General features: G+C 44.2%; 1 protein-coding gene across 1 annotated transcript in view; it reads right to left on the bottom strand.

The window, feature by feature from the left end:
* Positions 1 to 26,051, bottom strand: part of myot (myotilin) — a gene marked incomplete at its 5' end in the record, with an annotated part of 33,725 nt that overhangs the window by 2,744 nt on the left and 4,930 nt on the right. The window contains 16 exons of the mRNA XM_082505425.1: positions 2,773 to 2,906; positions 3,027 to 3,192; positions 3,299 to 3,506; positions 3,621 to 3,759; positions 4,912 to 4,949; positions 5,545 to 5,646; positions 5,858 to 6,008; positions 7,236 to 8,197; positions 8,320 to 8,539; positions 17,742 to 17,943; positions 18,034 to 18,153; positions 18,835 to 18,858; positions 23,633 to 23,774; positions 23,899 to 23,961; positions 24,168 to 24,354; positions 24,604 to 24,636. Coding sequence (XP_082361551.1) covers positions 2,773 to 2,906; positions 3,027 to 3,192; positions 3,299 to 3,506; positions 3,621 to 3,759; positions 4,912 to 4,949; positions 5,545 to 5,646; positions 5,858 to 6,008; positions 7,236 to 8,197; positions 8,320 to 8,539; positions 17,742 to 17,943; positions 18,034 to 18,153; positions 18,835 to 18,858; positions 23,633 to 23,774; positions 23,899 to 23,961; positions 24,168 to 24,354; positions 24,604 to 24,636 — 2,891 coding nt within the window. The remainder of the gene's footprint in view (positions 1 to 2,772; positions 2,907 to 3,026; positions 3,193 to 3,298; positions 3,507 to 3,620; positions 3,760 to 4,911; positions 4,950 to 5,544; positions 5,647 to 5,857; positions 6,009 to 7,235; positions 8,198 to 8,319; positions 8,540 to 17,741; positions 17,944 to 18,033; positions 18,154 to 18,834; positions 18,859 to 23,632; positions 23,775 to 23,898; positions 23,962 to 24,167; positions 24,355 to 24,603; positions 24,637 to 26,051) is intronic.

Genomic DNA, 26,051 nt, shown 5'->3' with positions numbered 1-26,051 from the left:
CCACAACACCAACTCATCATATCCACATACAATAATGTCACCATTAAAATTTGATAATTAAAAAAAAACAAAAAAAAAAAAACATCTTTAGTAAACATAGAAATTCACCACTTAATGTAATTTACCTTTTTATATTTTCAAAGCAAACGTTCTACTCTTTAATGACGAGGCTGCAGACTCTTGTCTGGTACAGAATTAGTTCAGCTAAACTTCACTGATATATGTTGTTATTAACCTTCTAGGACCTGCCGTCCACATATGTGGACGTCACATTTTGGGTTGTCTAGACCAAAATTTTGCTCTACGAGGGCCTGATATCCACTTACGAGGACGTTTTACTGCCACTGTTCCATTGAAATTTAAAGCAAATGTCATATGTGGATCTAATTTTTCTCAGAAAAAAAAATCAGGTAAAAACAAAAAGTAATTCTTTGTTTTTACATTAATCAGGTCCCAATCATCTCTGCTTTTCGCAAATGATGTGGTTCTGTTGGCTTCATCGGGTGAAGGCCTCCAGCTCGCACTAGAACAGTTCACAGCCGAGTGTGAAGCAGCGGGAATGAGGATCAGCACCTCCAAATCTGAGGCCATGGTTCTCAGCCGCAAAAGGGTGGAGTGCCCACTCCGGGTCGGGGATGAGTTCCTGCCCCAAGTGGAGGAGTTCAAGTATCTCGGGGTCTTGTTCGCGAGTGATGGGTGAAGGGAGCCGGAGATCGACAGACGGATTGGTGCAGCGGCCGCAGCGATGCGGATGCTGCATCGGTCCTTCCTCTGAAGGGTGGCTGGCCTCTCCCTTAGAGATAGGGTGAGAAATTCAGCCATCCAGGAGGGGCTTAGAGTAGAGCTGCTGCTCCTCCACATTGAAAAGAGCCAGTTGAGGTGGTTCGGGTATCTGACAAGGATGCCTCCTGGGTGAGGTTTTCCAGGCATGTCCCACCAGGAGGCGGCCCCGGGGCGGACCCAGGACACGCCGGAGACATTATATCTCTCAGCTGGCCTGGGAACACCTTTGTGTTCCCCCGGATAATCTAGAGGAGGTGGCTGGGGAGAGGGAGGTCTGGGCTTCTCTGCTTAGGCTGCTGCCCCCGCGACCCGGCCCCGGCTAAAGCGGAAGAAGATGGATGCTTGGATGGAGGTCCCAATCAGCCCAAATAGCAAAGAGAAATTAAAAATGCATGCCACGAAAGAGTTCGGGTCTTAGGAGGTTAAGCTAAAGTGCATTTAGCATTCCTTTCAGTTCACCATCAGCCTTCCCTGCTGCTGAGCCCTAACTGAATACTGTTTTAGTAAAGTTCTTGTAATAATGCATTGTATGAAGACACAACTATGGTATCTATTACTATTCCCTCCTTTTTAAAAACATTTTCAACACTGAAAGGCTATGATGTAAAAAACAAAAAAAAAAAAAAAACCAAACAGGAACAATTTAAAAATGATTAAGCATAAAGGCCTAAAGTTAAGATCAGATAACCTCTACTCTTCTGGTCTAAGTCTGAAATGTTATCAACTGACTAAGGTGTCAGATTAAAAACGTTTGGACTAAACTCTGCACCATCAAATGTTTTTCATTTTAATTAAGATGAATAAACATGGAAAGAGTTAGGAGACGTATCCAGACGCTGTGCTTTTCAACTGCATTTTCACACACTGAACTCTGTCATCACTGAGTAACATCCTAACCCAGTGCAATCCACACTATTCAGTCACATAACCGACTTAACACCTCGGTGGGCAAAACATTACTCTATTGTGACAATCCGATAGAACGTTAGAGCACTTTTGCGAATATGTGATGTCTTGATAAATCGAGCAGGTATTTGAAGTTTACACAGCACCATTCTCGCATGAAAATATCTTAAAAGTTTATTTTGTGACCCAGAAAGAGTAATATTTCAAACTCCGCCCCTCTGTGTTCCTCCACCACTGCCTCGTTTGAGTTTTGGACGAAATGGATTCTGGGATATTGCATTTCGTCATTTCGAGCTGATTGGAGACCAAAACAGCCAATCACATTTTTTTTGCATCCAAGTCTGTGATTGGCGGGTTTTGTGGAACAAATATAACGGTGTACAGAAAGAGTTGAGCGCGCACGGGCAGAAATGTTGAGAGCACGCGCAACACATTGCGAGCGAGCGCAAATGCAAAAACTGAGCGAGAGGGGCTGCTGTTGTGTGTGTGGATAATAGCAAACACTGAAATACAGCAATTAATTTTGTTCACTCAAATTCAGTTTTTCTTTGCTCAAAATAAATTTCTCCTCAAAATGCAACACATGCACAATGTTTTTTTTAACGTGCGCTCAGAATAGTGGCACAAAAATAACGCCATAGTCTTCACTTCTAAAAACCTCCTGATGAGTTCCCGTTTCTGAGCTCTGGTTCAGACAAAGTGCTTTAAACTCACTTTCATGTTTGCTGTGTATGGAGGACCTCTCCACGGAGCAGATGGTGTTATGTGAGAAAGCAGAAACCTAATAGCCGTGTTGTATTTGCCTCACAGTTATCGCTCGGCGATTATACCGTATTCCTCGGCAGCTCGGAGCCTCGTGCGTTCATCGAGTTTCCGCTCGATCACATAACGCGCCATTTGTTTGATGAGCTCCCAGAGACAGAGCGGGATTCATGGAGACACCGGGCACACAGCGTTTTCCATCTGGTGTTTGATTTTACAGCCTGGGCTTCTATGGTAACGAGCAGCGTGTCGTATCTCATGCAGCAGATAGCTGAGGCGGCCTCTCAGAGCTTATTTGCATATAAAAATGAACAGACTTACTTCCTACATCCAGCCTGGCGTTGCATGTGGACATGCCAGCTTCGTTGATGGCAGACAGAGTGTACCAGCCAGCATCTGACTTCATCACCCTCTCTATCAACAAGCACTGGCGGCCTGACCCGTCCTGGTACAGACTGCAGTGAAACAGTGAGAGAGACTGCAAAGTTACACATACGGGCTAAAGTGTCACAATCACAGAGTCGATGCCAGGTATCATCACCTGAACAGTGGAGTCTGAACTTAAGCTGACGCACCTCATTCTGTTGGGGTCAATGCGCAGCATGTCTTTATCCTTCTTCCAGAAAAGCTGCGGTGGAGGGGAAGCATCCACTTTGCACTCTAACCTGATCGTGTCGCCCTCTAGAGCTCTGGAGTTCACCATCTTCTGGACAAAGGTAGGAGGACGGAGCGCTTCCTGAGCTGCAGAGACGAACGAGGATACATGTGATTAGGTCCTCTCCCACGGTGAAAGGCGGTATCGTTAAATCAGTCGCCATGACGAAGAGCACAGTATGCTAATATTTACCGATTACATTGAGCCTCATGGTAAATCTGCTCTCCCCGGCTCGGTTCCTGGCCACACACTCGTACACACCAGCATGATGCACCGTCACAATCTCTATGATGAATGAGTGCATCCCTTTCTCACACACCAGCATCTTATGGTAGTCATCTGGACGAATGGCTTTACCGTCCAGATACCAGGAGACATCGGGCGTTGGGAGGCCTCCCACCTGAAATTAACACATTTTTCATGATTCATCACTAGTGAAAAACAGCTTATTGAACCTAATTTTGTTAGGCTTCTGGTAAAGTTTATATGAAGTATTCAGTCTTAAGAGAGCCACCTTGAAGTCAAGCCGACAGAAGCGCCCCTCCTCCACTGTGAGGTCTGGGGGGACCTGCAGGAAGCGAGGCGCGTAACATTTCTCCTGGATAGCCAATCCTTCGTTACCCCTCTCATCTGTGCGCGAGTGGTGCCTCCCCCTGCAGAGGACATTATTTATTTATAACCTCACTTTCAATGACTGAACTTTACAGGAAACTAGTGACCACACACAGACGCACGCAAGCAAATGCACTAACACGACTGCTTTTCCTTTTCTGTCCACTGACATCACAAATATGCTATGAAGAACTTAAGCCTCCTTACCAGCAGACAGCTGGGGTTGGTTTGCACAACGATTAATTGCTTGGCTTTTGTTTTAAATTGAGGCTTTAACTGAGGTAAAGTGTATAATTTCACAACTTTGTTTTCATTTTTCTCTTGCTTCAGTGATCTGCTATTAGAATGGTATACATTTGCATTTCATGCAGCACAGACTCTGCAGATATAAAGTCAGTTTTAGCCAATTCAAAAAAATAAACTAAGACAAAAAAAGGATGCTGAACAGGTTGAATGGTCAGCTACTGTTTGAGCCAGGAAGTCAGGACGTACTCTAAACTGTCTAAACTGAACCCTTGATGCCCCAACATCCTTCACTGTGCCTAAATGCATCACCTCTATGGAAGCATATGATATTATTAAAGGAGCAGGTCTTTGTGGAAAACTATAAGATTTAAACAGAAGTAATAGGAATTTAGCTTGGGCAACCAGGGTTTCTTTCCAGCAGGTTAATAACAACAGTGATAATGACACGGTGATCAGGGATGTTACACACCTACAGCAGCCGCAGAGAGGTGGAAATGCAGACAGTGAGCTCAGGTAAAGTGAAAGATAACTGCCAACTATAACAAGCATTAGCTACATTGCCTTCAAACCTGGGGGGGGGGGGGGGGGGGGGCAAAAATCTTGCACCAAACCTGCTGTTGAACAAGATTAAGCCTAAATAAAGCTGCATTTTCAGCTGCTCCCAGCACCAGAGGCATGTTTACAAAGTCATTTTAAAACAAGCTCAAACACAAGCTCCTTGTACTCAAACTGCTAGCTTAGATTAAATTACTACAACCTGCCAGCCTTCTCTGTTCTAGCAGTGCTACCTGCAGCATCAGACAGATTAAAAATATCAAATCTACTTATAAATAATTGCCATTTTGTTTTTTAGCCTGCAGATGAAGTGCACAAGTGCACAGATGCTGGATAAACATTAAATGAAACCTGGATTAATCATTCTGTGCAAATGTAGAAGTTGTATTTACCATAGTCCACCCGTGTGTCTTCCTTCTGGTGAATCTGGCTGTAACAGAAAGACTGAGATAAACTGACACAATCACACTGTAGGTTTCAGCTTTGAAAACTAGCTCATACAGGTCAACAGGAATGACAGGAACTGTGTGTGTGTGTGTGTGTGTGCTGACACAATGGTGCTGTTGTCACGACTGAGAGGTTCATTCCCAGAAACAAGCTAGAAAAAGCTGCTGACAACCTCGTTGGCTTGAGAGGATGATGTGTGTGTGAGAGAAATTAGATGGTGCAAAGCCCTGTGAGCAACAGGCTTTTTGACAGAACAATCCCGCGCGCGCACACACACACAGTGACGTGGTCAAAATGACAGCGTGAAGCCGCTCGCTGTGGCTGCTGATTATACTGCTGCACTTTCTCATCTTCAAGCTTGGGAGCCCATCAGGAGGCCCCGAGAGGGAAACTGGCTCCCTGCTCTGCTATTCAAACCCAAATGACTGTATTAATGCGAGGTCTTCACTTAACAGCTAAATGAAAGCTAATGGGTTTTGGAACAGGGCCAGCATGAACGTCAGCCCTGCAGCACACTCTGAAACGCTCTCTTGAGATTGGAAATTTTTTCATAATAACGGAGAAAGTCAAAGCTGTACCTGGTCGAGTTGTGAGTCTGAAAGATTGTCTTGGTCAAACATGTAGGTAGTGTTGTCTGGACCCAACAGCCTACGAGCCATGCGCTCCTCGTAAGACAGCTTCTGTAAAAATGAAGCTTCATGTTGGTAAGTTTTAATTGATTACATCATTTTTAACCAACACACAGAATGGGTCACTGATATTTCTGGTAAACTACTGCACTGCATTCTCTTCAAACAGACATTGTGTGTGTGTGTGTGTGTGTGTGTGTGTGTGTGTGTGTGTGTGTGTGTGTGTGTGTGTGTGTGTGTGTGGTGGAGGAGGGGGGCACACCTGGCTGTTTCTCCTCCTGGCTTCCTTTGAGCGAAGCTTCTTTTCCAGATCCTGAATCAAAGCGTCTTTGGAACCTTGAATGTCTTCATCTGTGGAGCGGGCGGAGGACGGTCGAGGAGCTATAGCCTTCTTCAGTATGGGTTTGGGAAGGCTGTGAAGTAGAAAGGAAGGAGGGAGAGAACTGAACCCTTCTCCTTACTTCCTGTGTCCTACTTTATTTAGACGTTTCTTTTTTCTTATATATAAAAGAAAGCACAAATGTATGCACTGAAAGGATTATATGCATACTTACTACAACAAATATTACAATAATAAAGTACTGGTGGATGCTCATACTAAACATGACTAAAGCTAAAAGCTTAGGCTTCAGACTGCTGGGTTGTTTTTTCTTGAATCTCAACGTCGCGTAAGGGCGGATATTCTTCTTATGGTCGTCTTATGCACACAGCTCGGGCCGTGAGCAGCTCCAGCCTCCTGTTAGTAAAATCTTTTATTTGTACAGGCAGCCAATAACAGGAAAGCTGGATTATAGTTTGGGGAGAGAGAGAGCTAAATAGCTTTGAGACAATGGTTGGACTGAGTGCCTATTATAAAATAAAGATTACTTTGAGTTCAACACTTAAAAACACGGAGAAATAAGTAGAATCTCCTTTAACTCATTTCACAGGACTGTACAGAGTCCTGTCAAAGCTCCATGGCTGGTTAAAAGTTATTCTAAACTCTGAAGAACCTGACATCTGTTCAAAGTGTGTACACTCAGGCAGCCATCTATTAGGTACAGCTATCCATCCATCTTCTTCCGCTTGTCCAGGGCCGGGTTGCAGGGGCAGCAGCCTAAGCAGAGAAGCCCAGACCTCCCTCTCCCCGGCCACCTCCTCCAGCTTGTCCGGGGAAACAGCCAGGCGTTCCCAGGCCAGCTGAAAGATATTATTTCTCCAGCGTGTCCTGGGTCTGCCCCGGGGCCTCCTCCCGGTCGGACACCTCTCCCAGCAGGCATCCTTATCAGATGCCCGAACCACCTCAACTGGCACCTTTCGATGTGGAGGGGCAATGGCTCTACTCTGAGCCCCTCCTGGATGGCTGAATTTCTCACCCCATCTCTAAGGAAGCCCACAGCTTCAATGCGCGATCTCGTTCTTTTGGTCACTACCCACAGGAACGTAGATCGACCGGTACAGCCTGGGATAAATTCTTCCTTCATGAAGTTTTTGTTTAAACTTTCTGACAGAAATGTTTCAATTTTATCATCAGTTTGGAGGCTGCATGGAGTTATGCTGTGTTTTGGTTTATTTTCAATGTCAAAATATCAGAAACTGAATTTGTACCGACTGTAATAATGTGCATGCCAAATTGTAAACTGAGGTATCGAGCAACTCACGTGCTTGGCGTCCCCTTATAGCTGGCAGGTAAGGAGACCACAGCAGGCTGTACACTGTTCTGGGTGCTGGGAGTGAAAGGCTGCTGTGGGACACAGGCGGGTGAGGAAGAAGAAGAGAGAGGGGAGCATGGGAGGGAAGGAGACACTGGCGGAGGTTGTTGAGGGAGAGCAGATGAAGAAAAGGAGGTTCTCAGAGGGAGGAGAGGGCTTGAGGGTGCGAGTGGGGAGCGGGAGGGGGAGGTGGAGGAGAGGGGACGGTTGGTGTTAGGAGACAGTTTGGACGAGGACTGGGAGGGTAACACTGAGCAGAGGTAAGCAGCAGAGGCCGACATGCTGTCCTGGTTAGCAGGTAAGGTGGCGCTGCCAAGGCCAGTAGCACTGGGGACGCTAGGGGTGAGGGTGATGGTGGAGCGCATGGTGGTGCGGGGGAGAGATGAGGATGGGAGAGATGAGAAGGAGGTGGGAGAGTGACTGAGTATAGGGCCGGCGGAGGAAAGAGCAGGTACAGCAGAGGAGGCCGGGGTGGAGACAGGGGAGCTGAGGCTGGATGAAGACGGAGAACTCTTGGCTGTTCCGTTGGCCTGGATGTGGATCTGTGGCGGTGCGGCGGACTGGTATTGGTTGTGACTGAGGCTCAGTGACTGAAGCTGTGACTGGGTCTCTGACAAGGACTTTGACGCGGACTGAGAAAATGACTGACTTTGTGTGGACATGGCTTTAGTTTGAATCTGCGTCTCCAGGACATTTGGACTTTTCTGGGCACTGTTGAGGTTCTGCTGGGAGTTGTTTTGGTTTTCCTGGGCTTCCTTCAGCACGCTGTCGTAGCTGGGTGCCTGGAAGGCCGGCTGAGACTGAATAAAATGCCTCGGTCGCTCATAGTTGAAGGCGCTGGGAGGGAACGTGCTGGGAGTGAACGTAGGCAGGTCGGACAGGTTCATGTTGTTGCCTCCTGACTGGGAGGACTGGAATGAAGAGGAAAACCAAATTTGCACCATGGAATAAGACTGGATCATGCAACATCTCAGTGCAATGATTAAATAAAAAATTCTGAGCTTTTTACATTTGACAACAGAAATACTCTTACTGTGAAACTGAGCTTGCTTGGGGTGAACAGCTTGGGCGCCTGGGCTTTCTCCTTGACTTCTGGCGGTGGTGAGGGTGAGGGTGGTGGGGTTGGGCTAGACGTACAAGTTTGGGCAGTAACCTCTGGGGACCTCTGGCCCTCTGAGCTCAGGGCGATCTCGTCCTCGCTCCGCCCAAAGATTTCGTCAGAATACTGGTTGGCCAGCTGAAGTTCAGGGAAACTGCCATAAAGACAAGTGTGTTAGCTGTAGATTTAAAATATATTACTACAAGTCCCTCAAAGGTAAAGGATTTTTCTCTCAATAACCCCCAATGTGTCCACGTTCTTCGTTTACCAACTTCTGGTTCCAAAATGTGGAGTCTGGTGTTGTACACATTTTACGGGATACACAAGTTTCCCACAGCTATACACTCATTTGAGGTGGGAGGGATGTCTTTGAAGTAGTGACTGAAATACTCATGTGTGCGATCCATATGATAAAAAGTGTATTTGTATTGTTTAAAATAAAAAAAAAAGATTACGGTATGTTTCAAAATAACTGAAACGGTACCAGTGAGGCTGTTTAATGAAAGTAACAGATATCTACTCCCATTTCAGCCCACTCGCTGGTTTTCCTCCTGTAATACCGAGCCTGGCTCGACCTCTATTTTTCTACTAGGAAAGAATGTTGTTCCCATGGCTACCACGAAGTCTGGGCTACGCAGGAGCAGTAATGACAATAGCAGTCTCCCTCTCTTTACGCGCTCTCACACACTTCCTTGCATCCACACACTTGTTCTGCACTTCTCCTGGGGGCACAAGATGACTAGCCAGCATCAGCTGACCCAGAGCCTAAAACCTTGGATCTGAATCAACGCCGTCTGATAGATGCTTATTGGGAGATTCTGAAGCATGTTAGACTTAGTGGTGTAAGCACAAAAGACAAGTGTAAAGTGTTCTGTAAGTGGAGGTGTGTGTAATCTCTGGCCTATTTTATATCTCCTTTTATATCCTCATTACAAAGAGTTTGTAATAAGGATATAAAACTGTCTTTGGAGAATGGTAAAGCTGGGAGTCTAATGAAAACAAACAAAAAGAGCTGCATGGCTTTCATTTTATTTATTTATTTTAAAGAAATGGGCCCCTAGATATATGTAATCAGGACTTTTTACAGGTGAAAACTTAATGTGTCGATGATCTTTGCTAGACATGCTAAGCAGGAGAAATGTTCTTGGTACTATATCTGTGATGTGTACATATTAGCAGAGAACTCTGAATATGCACATTTCAGTCATTTAACGGTTTCAGGTTAGCATGATTGGATTGAGGATTTAAAGATCAGTGATGTTCCTTCTACCCAAGCGGTTGGTTTATAGCTTTGGACAGTACTGTGTTATCTGAGGGGGTTTCAAAATTCTGACAGCATGAGTTTTAATCTATAAGTAAGAACCAAATTAACTACAGTTTGGGAATATTTGGCATGTTTTAACAGACATGGATGCATCTGTGTGGACTTTCTGCTTCTTGAAAGTAGAGTCCGACTGATCCAGGATTTTTAAGACAAGTACTGATATTTGGGGATTTAAAAATCTGATACAGACCAATCAGACATTTGTTATGTGTAGTTACTCTGCTCAGATCAGCTGGTTGTTTGTCTCATCACCAACTCTTACAAAGTGCCTTCTAATGAACAAACTCATAACACAGTTGAAGGTCGCTTCTCCCATTTCTTCCCATTTCCATTTATTGGCAGTTATAAATGCAAACACCAGCAGATCAGTAAATAGCGCACACTGGCTGCCTGAAAACTTCTGTCTGAAGAGTGTAACACTTTAAATTGCCAGTTTGCCAACATCTCTGCTCAGTACACTTATCGGTTTGTTTCCCTCGCTCTGTTTAACCTTTCTCAGTTTAATACACATACAGTTAAACAGAATTTTAAGTATAGACTGCTGTAAAAGCTTTAGTGTGTCTATCGTCCATGTAACATGCATATGAAATCCGGTCATGTAAAAAAAAAAAAAAAAAAAAAAAAAGCAGTGTTAGGAGCTGTCAGGCCTTAAATGTGCAACAGTGAAGCTTAGTGCTGCAAAAAACAAACAACTTCTATAATAAACTTCATAATAAACATTGTGAACTACCGGTACATTCATGAGTATTCCATCGAGCTCAGAAGAACTGAAATAGTCAGAACTCTGTTGAACAAAGTCATGATCCAGTCTTTAAATTATAGAATAGAATAGAATAATCCTTTAATTGTCCCACAAGGGGGAATTTGGTTGTAACAGCAGCCAAAAAGACAGATATACAAACAAACAGTGCACAGGACATGGAACAGAAACATACACAATTTTTACATATTTACATCAAGGACAGTGGTTACTATATACAGAGAGTATTGTACAGTTATTAAATTAAATAATATGGGGTGGCTGTAGCTCAGGTGGCAGAGCAGGTCAGCCACTAATCAGAAGGTCGGTGGTTCGATCCTAAGCTGCCTCCTGGCTGCATGCCAAATATCCTTGGGCAAGATACTAATCCCATGTTTGCCTACTGGTGGTGGTCAGAGGGCCCGGTGGCGCCAGTGTCCGGCAGCCTCGCCTCTGTGAGTGCGCCCCAGGGCAGCTGTGGCTACAATGTAGCTTACCAACTCCAGTGTGTGAATGTGTGTGTGAATGGGTGGATGACTGAATGTAGTTTGAAGCGCTTTGGGGTCCTTAGGGACTAGAAAAGCGCTATACAAATGCAGGCCATTTAAATAAAAATAGCTACAGATAAGAGGCAAAGCAGGTTGTAGTGTGAATCGGTTGATTAACTTATTGCAGTTACAGCGCAGATGTAAACATCTATGTTTGTTGGGAGCAGTTCTGATTGTACAGTCTGACAGCTGCAGGGAGGAAGGACCTGTGGAAACGCTCCTTCATGCATCTAGGATGCAGCAGTCTGTCACTGAAGGAGCTCTGCAGTTCAGCAACATTTACATGCATGGGGTGGGAGACTGTCCATCAGAGATGTTATTTTGGCCAGGGTCCTTCTGTCTCCCACCACCTGCACTGGGTCCAGAGTGCATCCCAGAACAGAGCTGGCCTTCCTGATGAGTTTATCCAACCTCTTCCTCTCAGCTGCCGATAAACCGCTGCTCCAACATACAACACTGTAAAAAATGACAGATGCCACCACAGAGTCATAGAAGGTCTTTAAAAGCGCTCCCTGGACTCCAAATGACCTCAGCCGCCTCAGCAGGGAGAGTCTGCTCTGACCCTTCCTGTAAAGAGCATCAGTGTTGTGGCTCCAGTCCAGTTTATTATTCAGGTGAACACCCACCTATAAGAGTCCACTATCTCAATGTCCACTCCCTGGATGTTCACCGGTGTCAGTGTGGTGGGTCTGCGTCTCCGGAAGTCCACCACCAACTCCTTGGTTTTCCCGGCGTTGATCAGCAGGTGGTTCTGCTGACACCAGTCAACAAAGTCCAGAGTCCACTGTCTGTACTCTGAGTCTGTACCTGTGATGAGGCCGACTATGACAGAGTCGTCAGAGAACTTCTGTAGGTGGCAGCGTGGGGAGTTGATGGAGAAGTCTGTGTAGAGGGTGAAGAGGAACGGTGCCAGCACAGTCCCTGTGGGGCCCCCGTACTGCAGACCAGCGTGTCAGAGACACAGCCCTGTGACCTCACATACTGTGGACGTTCTGTGAGGTAGTCCAGTATCCACTGGGACATGTGTTGGTCCACTCCCGATAGCTCCAGCTTGTCTCTCAGAAGTCGTGGCTGGATGGTGTTAAAAGCACTGGAAAAATCAAAGAACATGATCCTCACAGTGCTTCCAGGCTTCTCCAGGTGAGTCAGAGCTTGGTGCAGGAGGTAGATGATGGCGTCCTCCACCCCAATGCCAGTCTGGTAAGCAAACTGCAGCGGATCCAATGAAGACCTCACCAGGGGGCGCAGATGGTTTAGAACCAACCTCTCAAGGGTCTTCATCAGATGCGATGTCAGGGCTACCGGCCTGTAGCTGCTGAGGTCCTTGGGATGGGAGGTCTTTGGTACCAGTACCACGCAGGATGTCTTCCACAGCTGTGGTACTTTCCCCAGTGACAGGCTCAGGTTGAACAGATATCCTAGGATGCCACACAGTTCATCTGCGCAGCATCTCAGGAGCCTGGAGCTGACGCCATCTGGACCTGCAGCCTTCCGTACCTTGATCTTGCGAAGCTCATTCCTCACTTGAAGTGCTGAGATAGAAAGAGTGGATTTTGGGGGAGGGGTGTGTATGTTGGAGTCCACAGAAGCCGGGGGTGGGTGTAATGACTGAGAGCTGGGAGGTGTGAAGCTGAGAGGTGTGAAGTCCTGAGATGAAGGACAGGCAGATTGCAGCAGGGGGGACGATGCTGTGGGAGGGGTGGGTGTTTGATCAAACCTATTAAAATATTTATTTAGGTCATTCACCCACCCCAAGTCTCCTGCAGCCTGTGGGGTTGGTTTTTGTCCTGAGATTGTCTTCAGGCTGTTCCAAACCCCTCTGATGTTGTCCTGTTGCAGCTGCTCTTCCATCTTCCTCCTGTAGTTTTCCTTTCCTTGCCTTATCTTCCATTTCAGCTTCTTCTGAACAACTCTCAGCTCCTGTTTGTCTCCAGATCTAAAGACTCTCTTCTTCTCCTTGAGGAGAGCCTTAATTTCAGGATTTATCCATGGCGTGTTGTTAGAAAAACACCGTACCTTTTTGATGGGTACGGTGTTGTCCACACAGAAGTTCATGTAATCCGTAATGCAGTCTTTGATGCTGTTAACGTCATCCTCCAGGGGGCTGCAGAGGTTGTCCCACACAGTAGAACGGAAACAGTCCCTCAGAGCCTCTTCAGTCTCTGCTGACCATTTCCTTACGGTGCGTTTCACTACTGGTTCTCTGTGTACTAGAGGTTTATACATAGACTGGAGATGGACAGGGAGATGTGATTAAAGTCCCCAGAGATCAGGAAAAGGGCCTGAGTTTGCTGTGTTTGGAGTCTGCTGGTTACAGTGTGCAGGACCTCACAGGCAGCTGCAGCGTTAGCAGAGGGCGGGACATACACAGCTATCATAATCACGTGTGTAAACTCTCGTGGTAGATAGTACGGTCTCATGCTAACCGCTAGCAGCTCAATGTCCTTACAGCATAGCGTCTCTTTGATAGATAAATGCCCAGAGTTACACCATCTATGGTTCACATACACAGCCAGACCCCCTCCTCTCTTCTTACCACTCTCCGTTGTTCTGTCGGCCCGGATCAGATGAAAACCATCCATGTTTACGTGTGAGTCCGGAGTTAGCGCAGTTAGCCACGACTCTGTGAAGCACATCAGGCTGCACTCCCTGTAGCTCCTCTGATGTCGAGTAAGGGCTGCCAGTTCGTCTACTTTATTGGGGAGAGATCTCACATTCCCCATAATAATAGATGGAATCGCTGGCCGGTACCTCCTAACTTTACTGCGACGCCCGATCCCGGCTCGAGTACCGCGTCTCTTCCTCCTCACCTCACGGGGGATGTTAGCTTGCTTGGCGGTAGGCAGGGCAGCGGAGGCTCCGAGGGCTAACAGCTGATCCCTGCTGTAAACAATGGGAGGTCGGACCTCCACGCGCTCTCCGGACAAAGACGCCGTAAAAAATGTAATAAAGAACACCATTGTCCATAGAATTCTGAGCTCCATTGTGGGGGACAGCAGTCCACAATAGAAAAACAAAAACAATAAACACAAAACAACAGAGGAACATATATTAAAGAGAAAAAAGGACTCTGTCAGGTTGGAGCTGCTGATACTGGCTGCCAGCTCGGAGTGGCGCCGGAAGTAGGGACTCGGGCATAAAGATGATTTCTTTGCAGCTTTTAACAGAGATTATATGTGTTTTTCAGCACCGACTGTCCCCCTATACACTTTTGTACACAGCTGAAATTTTCTGGGGGAAAAAAACAACACATTTTTTTTTAAAAAGCTAATGCCTTTCAGCAAACCATGCAATGTACTGCATTGCATGGTTTTGTTAAATATCCTAAAGTCACTGTACAAAGAAATCAGCTGATTCTGATTAATTTTTCTCAGATCTGATTGGTTAATTCCTCATATCCACACAAATAGTGTCATATACCTACAAGCCTGGTGAAATATGAGGAAGGCCTGAAAAAACAGACCCTGCTCAGGCCTACTGGTTAAACGCTCCTGCTTTGTGTAAGTGGATATTAACCTGCCAGAGGCTCAGTTAATTAATGACAGTGCATTCAATGTGTTGATCCATGTGTGGGATTTTTTTTGTGTGTGTTTTAAATGCTACTGTCTGAATACATGATATATGTGCCCGTGTGCGTCTGTGATCTAATCCTGTGAAAGTGTGTGTGTTTGTGTGATTAAGTGGGCAAAGCTATATTAATCTTGGTATTCGGACATCGGCTGGCAGGTGCAGACACTTTACTGGCGACCCAACCCGTTTAACGCGCGCACGCACACACACACACACACACACACACACACACACACAAAAAGACTTCCATGGAAGTTCACTGACTGCAACACAGTAACGATATAATATGAATCTATTCTTTGATTCTATCATTTCCCTTTATATCTTGGTAACAGCCATGGAACTTGGGGTGGGGGTGAGTGGTTGTGGGTACTTAATAAAAGAAAAAAGGAAGAAAATGGAAAACAAAGTCACTCCTATATGTGCCAGCTGGGTCACACAAAGTGCCTCAAAGAAAACGAACCCATTCATTTTCAGATTTTAAAGTGCTCTTTAACAGGTGTTCTGGGAATCAATCCTACCTAAAAAACAACAACAAATAAATAAAAAAAAAAACATCCTACCCAATGTTTCTGAGCAGACGCGGCGCAGGCGCACAACACCAACGCCGAATTAACTTCTTTTTCTCTCACCCATCCAGAATACTTCTTAAGGTTATGTTTAGGGTTAAGGTTATGGTTAGGTTTAGTCGCAAGTCACCGTCAAATTATAATACGGGTAGGACGTTTTGTCAGAGTAGGATGGTTTCTCAGAACACCGGCCATAATAGGTACACTGCACCATCATTTATCTGGGCTGTTATTTTTACTGTAGGAAAAACCAACAGATGCCTTGCCAGCCTCAGATAATTTCCTCTTCCTGATCAAATAATTTAATCGATAATCAGATAAACTTGATGGCGGCCAAAGAACCTCAACTTGACCTTAATTGCCAGACTGCTGCCAACAGTTTCTGAACAACTGTTGTTGTGTGTAACACAGAGGAAGACCGGGGAGAGGGGGGGTTTCTGAAGGACACCAACGCCATGTCTGCTCTTCACATTACAGATGAGATCATAGCTCTGAACGCTCATATAGGCTGGACAGCCAAACATACTTCACACCGCCAAACACTCGCTCTAGCTGAATGTGAACCGAAGAATGAGGACAATCAAAGCAACACACTAAAAACCAACTTACTGAACAGCATCAGTGAAGTGATGTTATTTTTATCTGCAGCCCATTACTAAACTTATATATTATATTTATTTTACTGAGAATTTATTTGTGGTTCATGATCCATTGTGGTTCTGCTTAAACCCATCATAGTAACACATCAGAATGGAGAAGTCTTCTTTTGGATGGAATTCACACACACACACACACACACACACACACACACACAGAGAGAGAGAGAGAGAGAGAGCATTTTGTTTGACCGCCGGTGGCTTGAAGGTAGAGTTGCCACTGTACTGATGAGCTCATAGCCCATTCTGAGGTACCACTTGGCCCGAGCGGGGACTGTGCTCACCAAACACAGCTAAACAGCTAAATAAAGCCACATATTTATGGTATACACAGAAAGGACAGCCTGAAAGCTACTCCAGAAAAGCGATGAATGACCGTTTCGCACCTGACGGCGTCGTAAATGTCTTAATTGGCTTAATTTCAGTTATGACGTCTACCCCACAGCCTGGGTCAAACAGCACCAACCAAATGACACCGACCCCCTAAATAGACCAAAGTTCACTTTCCAAGCGCTCTAAACATAGTTTGACCTTTTAAGGAGGACATAGCATATCAGGTTTCCACGATATAAACAAGGAAGGAAAATTATCCTGTTGGAAGATTAAAAAGCGGCGATAGTACGGAGTTAAACGAGCTGGAGTCCAAACAGCCAAAGTTAACAGCAGGTAGTAAAAACATGCGTATTGCCGCTACCGGTGCAGACACATGCGGGGGCTTTCTTACCTCGGTAAACGTTTCCACACCACTGTCCTTAAACCTGAGAGAGGACTCACTGAAGCGGGAAGAGCGCGACCCCCGAAACTCCACTGAGGAGAAGAAGCGCGAGGCAAGACTGCAACAGGTGACACCGCGCGCTCACGAGCAGCACGCGGAGTGACGTGACCGCGCACGTCTGGCAGATTGGTTTAGTTTTTCCGAAAGCTCAGCATCGTTACACGTAGTACACACATGTTATTTCTATTTACTGCGTAAATTTAAATATGTTTCCCCCGAAAGTAGAAATTGTTTTCTGATCAATTATCAAACATACTTCTGGCTCGTTCTTAGAAGTATGGAGTATCGACTGTACGGTGTCAGGTGAGAGAGATAATGCAATAATATAACAGCGACCTCATCTGGATAAAAGTAGAACTACAAATGCGTAAAGGAAATATCCAATACCATACAGTATAAAACAAACTAAAGTTCGTAAATAAAAAAGGGTATTTTTTATACAAAACAGGGATGTAGAGTCATACACATTGAATAGTGCCATAAAACCACAAATACATATCAGTGTGCATAAACAGTGACATCAGAGTTATGTAATATTTGTACTGTGCTGTGAAAAGTGTTTTTCCCCACTTCCTGATTTCTTAGGTTTTTGAATATTTGCCTGGAAATGGTTAAAAGGCCATTTCTAAGATTTTGGGACTGCAGCAGTAGAATGACATTTTGCAACAGTGTGAGTTCTGTTACATCTGGAATAAATCTAACACAGCGTTTCATAAAATGATGATCCAACAGTCAAACATGGTGAGATGGTCTGGGGCTGCTCTGCTGCTTTTGAGACTTGCTGTAATCCTTCAGGATGTCAGTTTGTACCTTGAACTTCAAGATGAGCTTAAATAGTCCATTCATCATCAAACACCCTCCCATGAAGCCAAATGAAAACAACTCTGCATAGAAGAGTGGGCCAAAATGTATCCTCGGTGAGACTCATTGTGAGTTATCACAAAAGCTTGGTTGCAGTTTTTACTGTCAGTGGTGGCACAAGCTGTTATTAGCTTCAGGAGGCAATTATTTGTTCACACAGAAAAAGTAAGTGCATTTTGTATTTACTCAGGTCATCCTTGCCTAATATTTAAAATTCTTTGATGATCTGAAACATGTAAGTGTGATAAACATGCAAAAGCACTGCACTGCACTGTAGATACTGTTGGATGTTCATGAGACCATCATGCACTCACTCTGCAACAGGGATGTCATCTTCTACAGCGCTGTCAGGCCACTCAGGAGGAGGGAGGTTGATACTGTCTGACAGCCCTGGAGGAAAGTCTCTGCTGCTTGCTCTGCAGGACAAAGTCTCTTGTTGGGACATGGCCTCTTTATCTTGCCTGATAGAAACAGCTTCCTGATGAATGGCCTCGGCCTCCAACTGCTCGTCCAGGTCTGCGTGTGGGGTGTAAAGTAACAGAGTCACTATGTGAATGTGAACTTTTAACTGGAAAACATTGTGGTATGTACAACTGGACTTCCCACCGTCATAAACTTCCAGCATGGCTGAGCAGGAGACAGTGCCGAAAGCGTTGTGGACCACACACTTAAACAGGCCAGAGTCTTCGGGAAAGGCCTCAGTGATCACCAGCGTACACAGCTCCTCTGCAGGGGTTAACACAGCATTGGTAATCAAGACGCCAGGGCTGCAGTTTCACACATGATCAAAGACGCACTGCTCCTGGTTGTTATAGAAACACACCCCTATTATCAAATCAAACGGACCATATCAATTAAAGATGGAGGCCTTTTACGGTCTTAGACCAGTAGCACTGTTGTATAACAACATGTAAAATTGTCAGTGTTTCACTTTCTTTTAGTGGAAAGAACTTTCCCCTCTCATCACAGAGAGCTACTGCGATCGCAAGACGCCTCTTTGGTTTAACTACCTCACTTCGATCAGTACAGGAAGCCCTGACTTTACCATTAAAGAGACTTAAAAACTGATGATTCAGACATGAGGCTCAAATTAATAGTTCAGTGACTCTGGTCATGTGATCCATGCTCCATCCTCTATAAGCTCGATACCATAAACCATCCAGGGCACATGTTTCTTCTCTGATCTTACAGGCTTTGGAAAGTTATTCACCTGCAGAGGGGAACATGGATTCTCTCAAAAACAAAACAAAACAAAGAAAATTTAAATAACAACACAGAAACATCACTTTTAGTAATTTCAGAGACTTTGTTTTTTTGTTTTTTGTATCTTACAATGTCGAGTAGGTTTGACACTTTGGGGAAATGGCTTCTCTTTGAGTTTGAATGTAATTAACATCAGGTACTCACCCGGCACTGATGCAGAACTGGCCTCTGGAAGAATAAGCAAAGAGATGAGATCATTTCTGGAGAATTTACATGGTAATAATATTTTCAGAGTTGTATATATTGAATTCTGTTTCTGGATAGAAAACATCTAAGCGCCTCTAATCTGACCCGTGTGAGCTCTTAACCGTGGGATAAAAAGATGTTTGAGTGCAGGGTGTGGATCTTTACACACTCTTCAGAGGTGAGATCGAGGAGTGTATTTCTGCTTAATCCTTCATCCAAACCAGCTATTATAGTTTAGTATTTTCTAATTAGCTTTGATTTAGATTTTTTTGTATCCAGTTTAGTTGCAGTTAGTTTCCAGAGTAGCTTTTCCTACGTCAGTTTAGTTTTTATTGTTTGAAAATGTTTAATTTTGTTTCTACTAGTTTCAGTCTTTTTTTTTTTTTAATGATTATTAAGGTCGCCTATGCAGTAGCACACTTCTTATTATTTGTCGGATTTATTCTTCCCAGCCCCAGTCTGAAATTTCTTCTGCTGCGAAACATCTGATCATGTGAAATCTTGCTGCGAAACTCACCCCGCAGCTTTGAGACAACCCCAACATGTTATATCATTTTGTGCGGCTCGATTGGGAATGGTGAGCTATGACTTTGGGTACCGATTTGTCACACGGTTTCTGCAAAATTCCCAAAAAACTTCAGAATTTTTCCCCATTCATTTGAATGGGAAAGCACCCGAAAAAAAAGGCACCAACCCAGGTCACTGTGGGACCCTATCGCTTGGCCGTACTTCATTTAAACTTTATACGAGTTACAAGACTTTGGACTGAAATTCATTCAGGATCAGGAGGACTCATGATCTTCAGCAGCACCTCATCTTCAGAGCTCCACCGTAGGCCCGCCCCAGAAGATGGAGAAGCCCAGCATTTCATGAACAGTCACGGACATCCCCACAAAAGTTCATCTCACAGACAGACAGGGCCGTGGAGGAAGAGGATCAGGGGCGATGGATAACATTGCTCCGAGGTGCTGCCTTGCATTTTGCTCTTTCTCACTACAACTATGCCTATTACTGAAAGGCAGTTCACAGTAAGGCTCAGGCTGCTTGGGAACTGAGCATTTCTTCTCCACTCACATCTTTCGACTTCCCATTTGTATACACCACTGCAACTCTGTCCCCTCAACCCCCATAGACAGTATAGAATATAGACTGTATAAAACATTGATATAGCTACAGTAACATCATCCATTGGTCTCTGAAGTCCCATTTTGTAGCATCAAGATGAGCATTATTACCGTTGCCATCTTGATTGCAAAAACCAGCTAAGGTGGGAAGAAAGAAAGAAAGAAAGAAAGAAAGAAAGAAAGAAAGAAAGAAAGAAAGCTGTTTTCCTATAGATTTCTATAGGTTTCAATTAGGCTAGCTGTTGCCATCTGGTAGACTTCAGACCGAATGTACATTTAGGGTTCTTCTGTATTGGCTTCATGTTTCCAACAAACAATGCTGTCTATGCCCCAACCGGTCGCGGAAGATGACTGCCCCTTTTTGAGCCTGGTTCTTCTGAAGGTTTCTTCCTGTTAAAAGGGAGTTTTTCCTTCCCACTGTCGCCAAGTGCTTGCTCATAGGGGATCGTTAGATTGTTGGGGTTTTCTTTTACAGTGTAGGGTCTTTGCTATGCAATATAAAGTCCCTTGAGGCGACTGGCTATGAATTGGCCTTAATTAGCCAGTGGTCATATTCCATACCCAGCTATTTATCAACCATCATTTGCATTCTATATTCCAAAAGGTTGAATCTGTTCATCTGGACGTAGTGTTTTCAGTGGGACTCAAATAACTCAAAATGTTAGAAATATTCCAGTGTTAGAAAATCAGCACTGCTCAGTGTTAGTCTTTGTTAATCTTCAAAACTGACTAGGTAACTTTTAAACATATAACACTGTCAAAAGTGTTAATTTAACACTCAACAGTGTTGTATTTAACACTCAGAGGTGTGGACCCATATAGACCCTCTCTAGTGTTAATTTAACACTGGAGATTTTGCTGTGTGAAACCATAAAGCTGCACTTTTTTTTTGCCTTATAGTCTGATTTGTCATAACTTTTCCGTTTTGTGACAGTTTTCTTTGGCTGTCACTTCTGCACCCTGACCTGTCTTATTTGGCTCAGCAAAACTAAAATATATATCCTGCTGCTTTTACACACACACTCACATAATGCTCAGCGATTCTCTGTGCAAGCTTGCTGCGGGAGATTTCACTCGTCATGTTTGCATAGTAAGCTAACGATTGATAAGACGATGTCAGAGGAATTGGTGCGCAAATTATCATCACTCACCAATCAGTACTGTCGCTCTCTATACACAGTTCACGTGATTGCAAAGTGAAAGCAAAAAACAAGCGCAAATTCAAACGCGATTTCAATATGTCACATATTGACAGTGGCTCACCGATGCCAATAACTATTCAATTCAATTCAATTCAATTTTATTTATATAGCGCCAAATCACAACATAAGTCGCCTCAAGGCGCTTTATAGATACAGAGAAAAACCCAACAATCATATGACCCCCTATGAGCAAGCACTTTGGCAACAGTGGGAAGGAAAAACTCCCTTTTAACTACACTGACACACTGGTTTTGTCTTTGTTTTGTAACTTCCTTTCCCTCTTCCTCATATACATATATACATACATACATACATACATATACATATTGAACCTCAAATTGAACCTCCCCCACCCTCATTCAGATCTGGCGTTTGGAATTATTTTGGTTTTCATGTGACGTATGACCCTGAAGGTAAGCGCGTCATGGACTAAAGTAAAACAGTATGTTGGATGTGCCACGCAATGCTCAATTACATGGGTGGGAGCTAGTGTGTTAGCGCAGTTAGCTCGTTAACGTGTTGGCCATCCAGCCCCATGCACGGGACAATCCACGGTAGCTCGTTAACGGAGATTTGCCGTGTTGTGGCGTTAACGTCATTTCAACGAGATTAACGCTGACAGCACTAGTGGGAACACAACGAATATGACTGAACATTTACACCGACATCATCCTAGTGCAAAGACAAGTGGAAGCAGACAAAAACAACAAGCACGCATGCTACAAACTTTACCCGAGTAATTTAGACAGCCGTTAGCACATGATTCTCCTTATGGGGACCTGATATGTTTAATATGCTGCTGAGAATATAGCCCAGAAGAAGCGTAGTATAGCTTTTATTTTGGAAAGAGCCATTTCTCTGTAATAAACTCTCTTTTCCAAAGATGAGTGATTCCTCAATCAGATACAGGGCTCGCAATATCGCTAGCCCGACGTCCCGGGGCTAGCGAGTTTTCCAGTCGGGCTACCAAAATCTATCTCTGCCCTGCCCATCGGGCTATCGTAGGAAGGAAAAATATATGTCAATGCTTTTGCATTCTTTCGGAAATGTAGCTGGGTAATTATGTCATTGGCATCGGTGAGCCACTGTCAATATGTGACATATTGCAATCGCGTTTGAATTTGCGCTTGTTTGTTGCTTTCACTTTGCAATCGTGCGAACTGTGTATAGAGAGCGACAGCACTGATCTGTGAGTGATGATAATTTGTGCACCAATTCCTCTGACATCGTCTTATTAATCGTTAGCTTACTATGCAAACATGACAAGTGAAATCTCCCGCAGCTTAAACATGTGAGAGGTTGATCGCGCAGAGAATCGCTGAGCTTATGTGAGTGCATGTGTAAAAGCATTTCAGTTCTGCTGAGCCAAATAAGACAGGTCAGGGTGAAGAAGTGACAGCCAAAGAAAAGCTTACCACAAAACGGAGAAGTTATGACAAATCAGACTATAAGGCAAAAAGAAAGTGCAGCTTTATGGTTTCATGGACAAAAGAATTTCTGTGGCTGCAATATGACGAGCTAAATAACCAGGGCTGCACATAAGTGGTCCGCAGGTGCGCATTCGCTGTCAAAATAAAAAACACACACAAGATAAGAAGTTGCAACGCGTGTTTGCGTACATAAGATTTTCAGGAGGAGGACAGATATTTGTTTAGAACTCTGTCGAAGAAGCTCCTTTAAGCAATTACTTTGGTCTTCCTCCACCTCCAAACAAATATCAGAAGGAGTCCAAACCACAAAAGAAGCACGTATTCTCGGAAAAGTGGTTGCAGGAGGTGAGCTGACTTCAAACAAATGATGAACGCACAGAGATGTGGTGCGGAATGTGCCGTGAAAATGTAATATATGACAAATTAAAAAGGCATGAACATTTTTTTTTGTATCGAAAAAATATCGAACCGAACCGAACCGTGAATTTTGTGTATTGTTGCACCCCTAATATATATATATATATATATATATACACGTAACTATCCTTGCCCTCTTTCATTCAGTGTCATCCTCAGTGACATAGGAGTAACGGTTTCCTCGCAAATGCCATCAAAGTGCAGCCTCCTCCCTGTTTGTTCCCCATAGAGGTCCTTTTAAATCGGCTCCCAAATTTCAGCTCACTGAAATTCTTTACACTGTCACCACATCAATATAATAAACTCTACAGATATGAAAATTTAATATTTTGTAGACTGGAAGTGGCTTTCAGTCACGGTGAAGAAATCTTTGCGATACAAATTATAGTTTTCTCTAGGAAAACATTTTTTTCAGAGCTTAAATCCTGTTTGCCCTGTGTGTCTGACCCTAAGGTGCAGAAGGGTGTGTATTCCATCACCCCCTTCCGCTGTCTAGTTTTAATTACTGTCTCTTATAATGGTATGGAGGGCACATGTTAGAACCAAGATTTAGGAAAATCAGAGCAAGTATGAAAACACTCACTCTTGCGGAGTATCCTAAAATCATCGGAGTCCAGTATTTGCTCATCCTCTCTGTACCACATAACCTGCAGGGGCGGAGTCCCCCTCAGTCTGCACTCCAGGACCACCAGCTGACCCTTCACCGTAGACACGTCGTGGAGACACTGGCAGAGGGAGCAATGATGACCATGATCAAGAGAAGGTATGACAACAGGTTCATATGAGTATGGTTTCTGATTTTCTTTGTGCACTTTCATGAACAAATACAAGGGTGCACATTTATTTCACCTTAACAAATGTGGGAGCCACTGCGCTGCTTGAATGCTGCTGGTTGTAGATGGGACTCTGAGTCTGGGGAAATGGAATAATATAAATCACCTAATTTGTTTGAAAATCATTTGCCATGTCCATTTCTTTATTTACAAAAAGGTTGCTTTCAACATTACAGGACATTAAAATGACATTTAGCTATTTAACCAGTTTATCCCCTTAATGAAACATACTCGTGTGTTTTATCGAATGAGGTGAAATGACTCATTTTAAATGGCTGTAATTACCCTCTGAGGGCTGACACACAGCGGCTGCACCAGGCTGGAGTGTCTCTGACCGAGGAGAGTGGAGGAGGAGGAGGAGGAGGAGATGGTGGAGGAGCAGGAGGAGAGCTCACGAGTGGAGGATGCAGCAGCAGAGGAGGAGGAGATGGTCAGAGACATGGTGCTTGTCTTCTTCTGCACCTTCTGGACTCTAATCGCCAATAATGAAATGAATAAATCTGTGTTTGGATGCTTCCTCGGGTTGTGAGGACATAAGTCTGTATACAGAGTCACACTGTGGGGATTCTTTCCTTATTGTTAAGGACAAAAAGTAAGTCTCCATCTTACAATCATTAGAAATTTAAAGTAAAGATTTATGATAAAATTAGGTTAAATTGAGTCAAGTATTACTTATGGTTCATGAAAAGGAAACGTGTGTTTGTGTGCAGGTCTAACTTACTGTTCCATGTTCCAGGCTGCAGTGACAGAGGTCCTGCAAAGACAAAGGGACACTCTCAAACATGCTGTGCTACAGTGTTGTAGAAATGAGTGTCTGCAGGTATGACTGAACACATACATTTCATTTTACAAAGCACCAGCACAGACTTTTAGCAACTAATAAGATGTTAATCAAGAATTAGATTCCAACCCATTAAATCATATTAATTCAATGTTTTTTCCAACAGTTCGAAACACGGTTCAGTTTTTGTTTGCTTCTGCACACGAGTCACATGTGCAGTGGGGAAGTAATTATGTGATCTCCCGCTGAATTTGTGAGTTTACTCACAAAGATGTGAACAGTCTCTAATTTGAAGGTAGTTTCATTTCATTTAATAAACATGACTTAATACTTGGCTTAGAAACCCTTGCTGGCGAGCACAGTGGTGAGGCGTTTCATGTAGATGTTCAGCAGGTTTGCACATGTCTCAGGACGGACTTTGGTCCACTCCTCTTTACAGAAACTCTCTAAATCCTTTAGATTTCTTGGCTGCTGCTCAGCAACTCAAAGCTTCACGTTCCTCCATAGATTTTCTGTCAGACTGAGCTCTGGAGACGGGCTCAGCCACTCCATGACATGGCGGTATGTTTTGGGTCAGTATCAGGCTGGAAGACCCATCCATGACCCATCTTCAATGTTCTGGCTGTTGGTTTTATGGTTCATTGCTCCATCCATTGGCCTCTTAATGGGGCTTAATGTTAGTCAAGCTGTCCTGTACCCCTAGCAGAAAAACAGGTTCAAACAGGTGTGCTGGAGTGTTGGGATGGTGTTCTTTGGGTCACACACATTCTCACATTTTTGATTTCTGCCAACCCTTCACTGAATCATTTATATGTTCACTGGCAAACTTAAAACGGGCCTGTATATGTGCCTTCTTGAGCAGGGTGACTTTGCATCGCAAGATTTCAATCCATTATAGCGCACTGATGGTCTTTTAGTCCAGTCCATCCTTGTGCAGGTCTACAGCCTTGTCCCTGACGTCCTTTGGCAGCTCTCTGGTGTTGCCCGTGGTGATGGAGAGGTTGGAATGGAAGAAACTGATCATGTGGACGGGTGTGCTTTATACATACGAGTTGCGATCAAGCGAATCTGTAACTGATCGACTGGTAGGTTGATTGAGCCAATCTGTGGGAGCTTGTTCTGACTGCATTTTAGGGGATGAAATACTTCTTTCTGTCTTTGGTCGATAACCTGTCTCTTTCCATTAAATTGCAACAAGCATAAAATTTAAAAACTATTCATTTCCTTGTACGTGAGCAGACTTAAAAATTCAGCCAGAGATCAAATAATTATTTCCTGGATTGTAAGCCTCCTTTCTGCTGTCTTTCTGTTTTGTGTAAACCATCAAATAAGTAACACATTTTTGGATTAATGCTGAACATGTGTAGGCCTATAAACAAAACTGATGT

This window comes from Aulonocara stuartgranti (assembly GCF_965226115.1).
Source record: "Aulonocara stuartgranti genome assembly, chromosome: 2".
Lineage (NCBI taxonomy): Eukaryota > Metazoa > Chordata > Actinopteri > Cichliformes > Cichlidae > Aulonocara > Aulonocara stuartgranti.
This window is presented reverse-complemented; position numbering and strand designations above follow the sequence as displayed.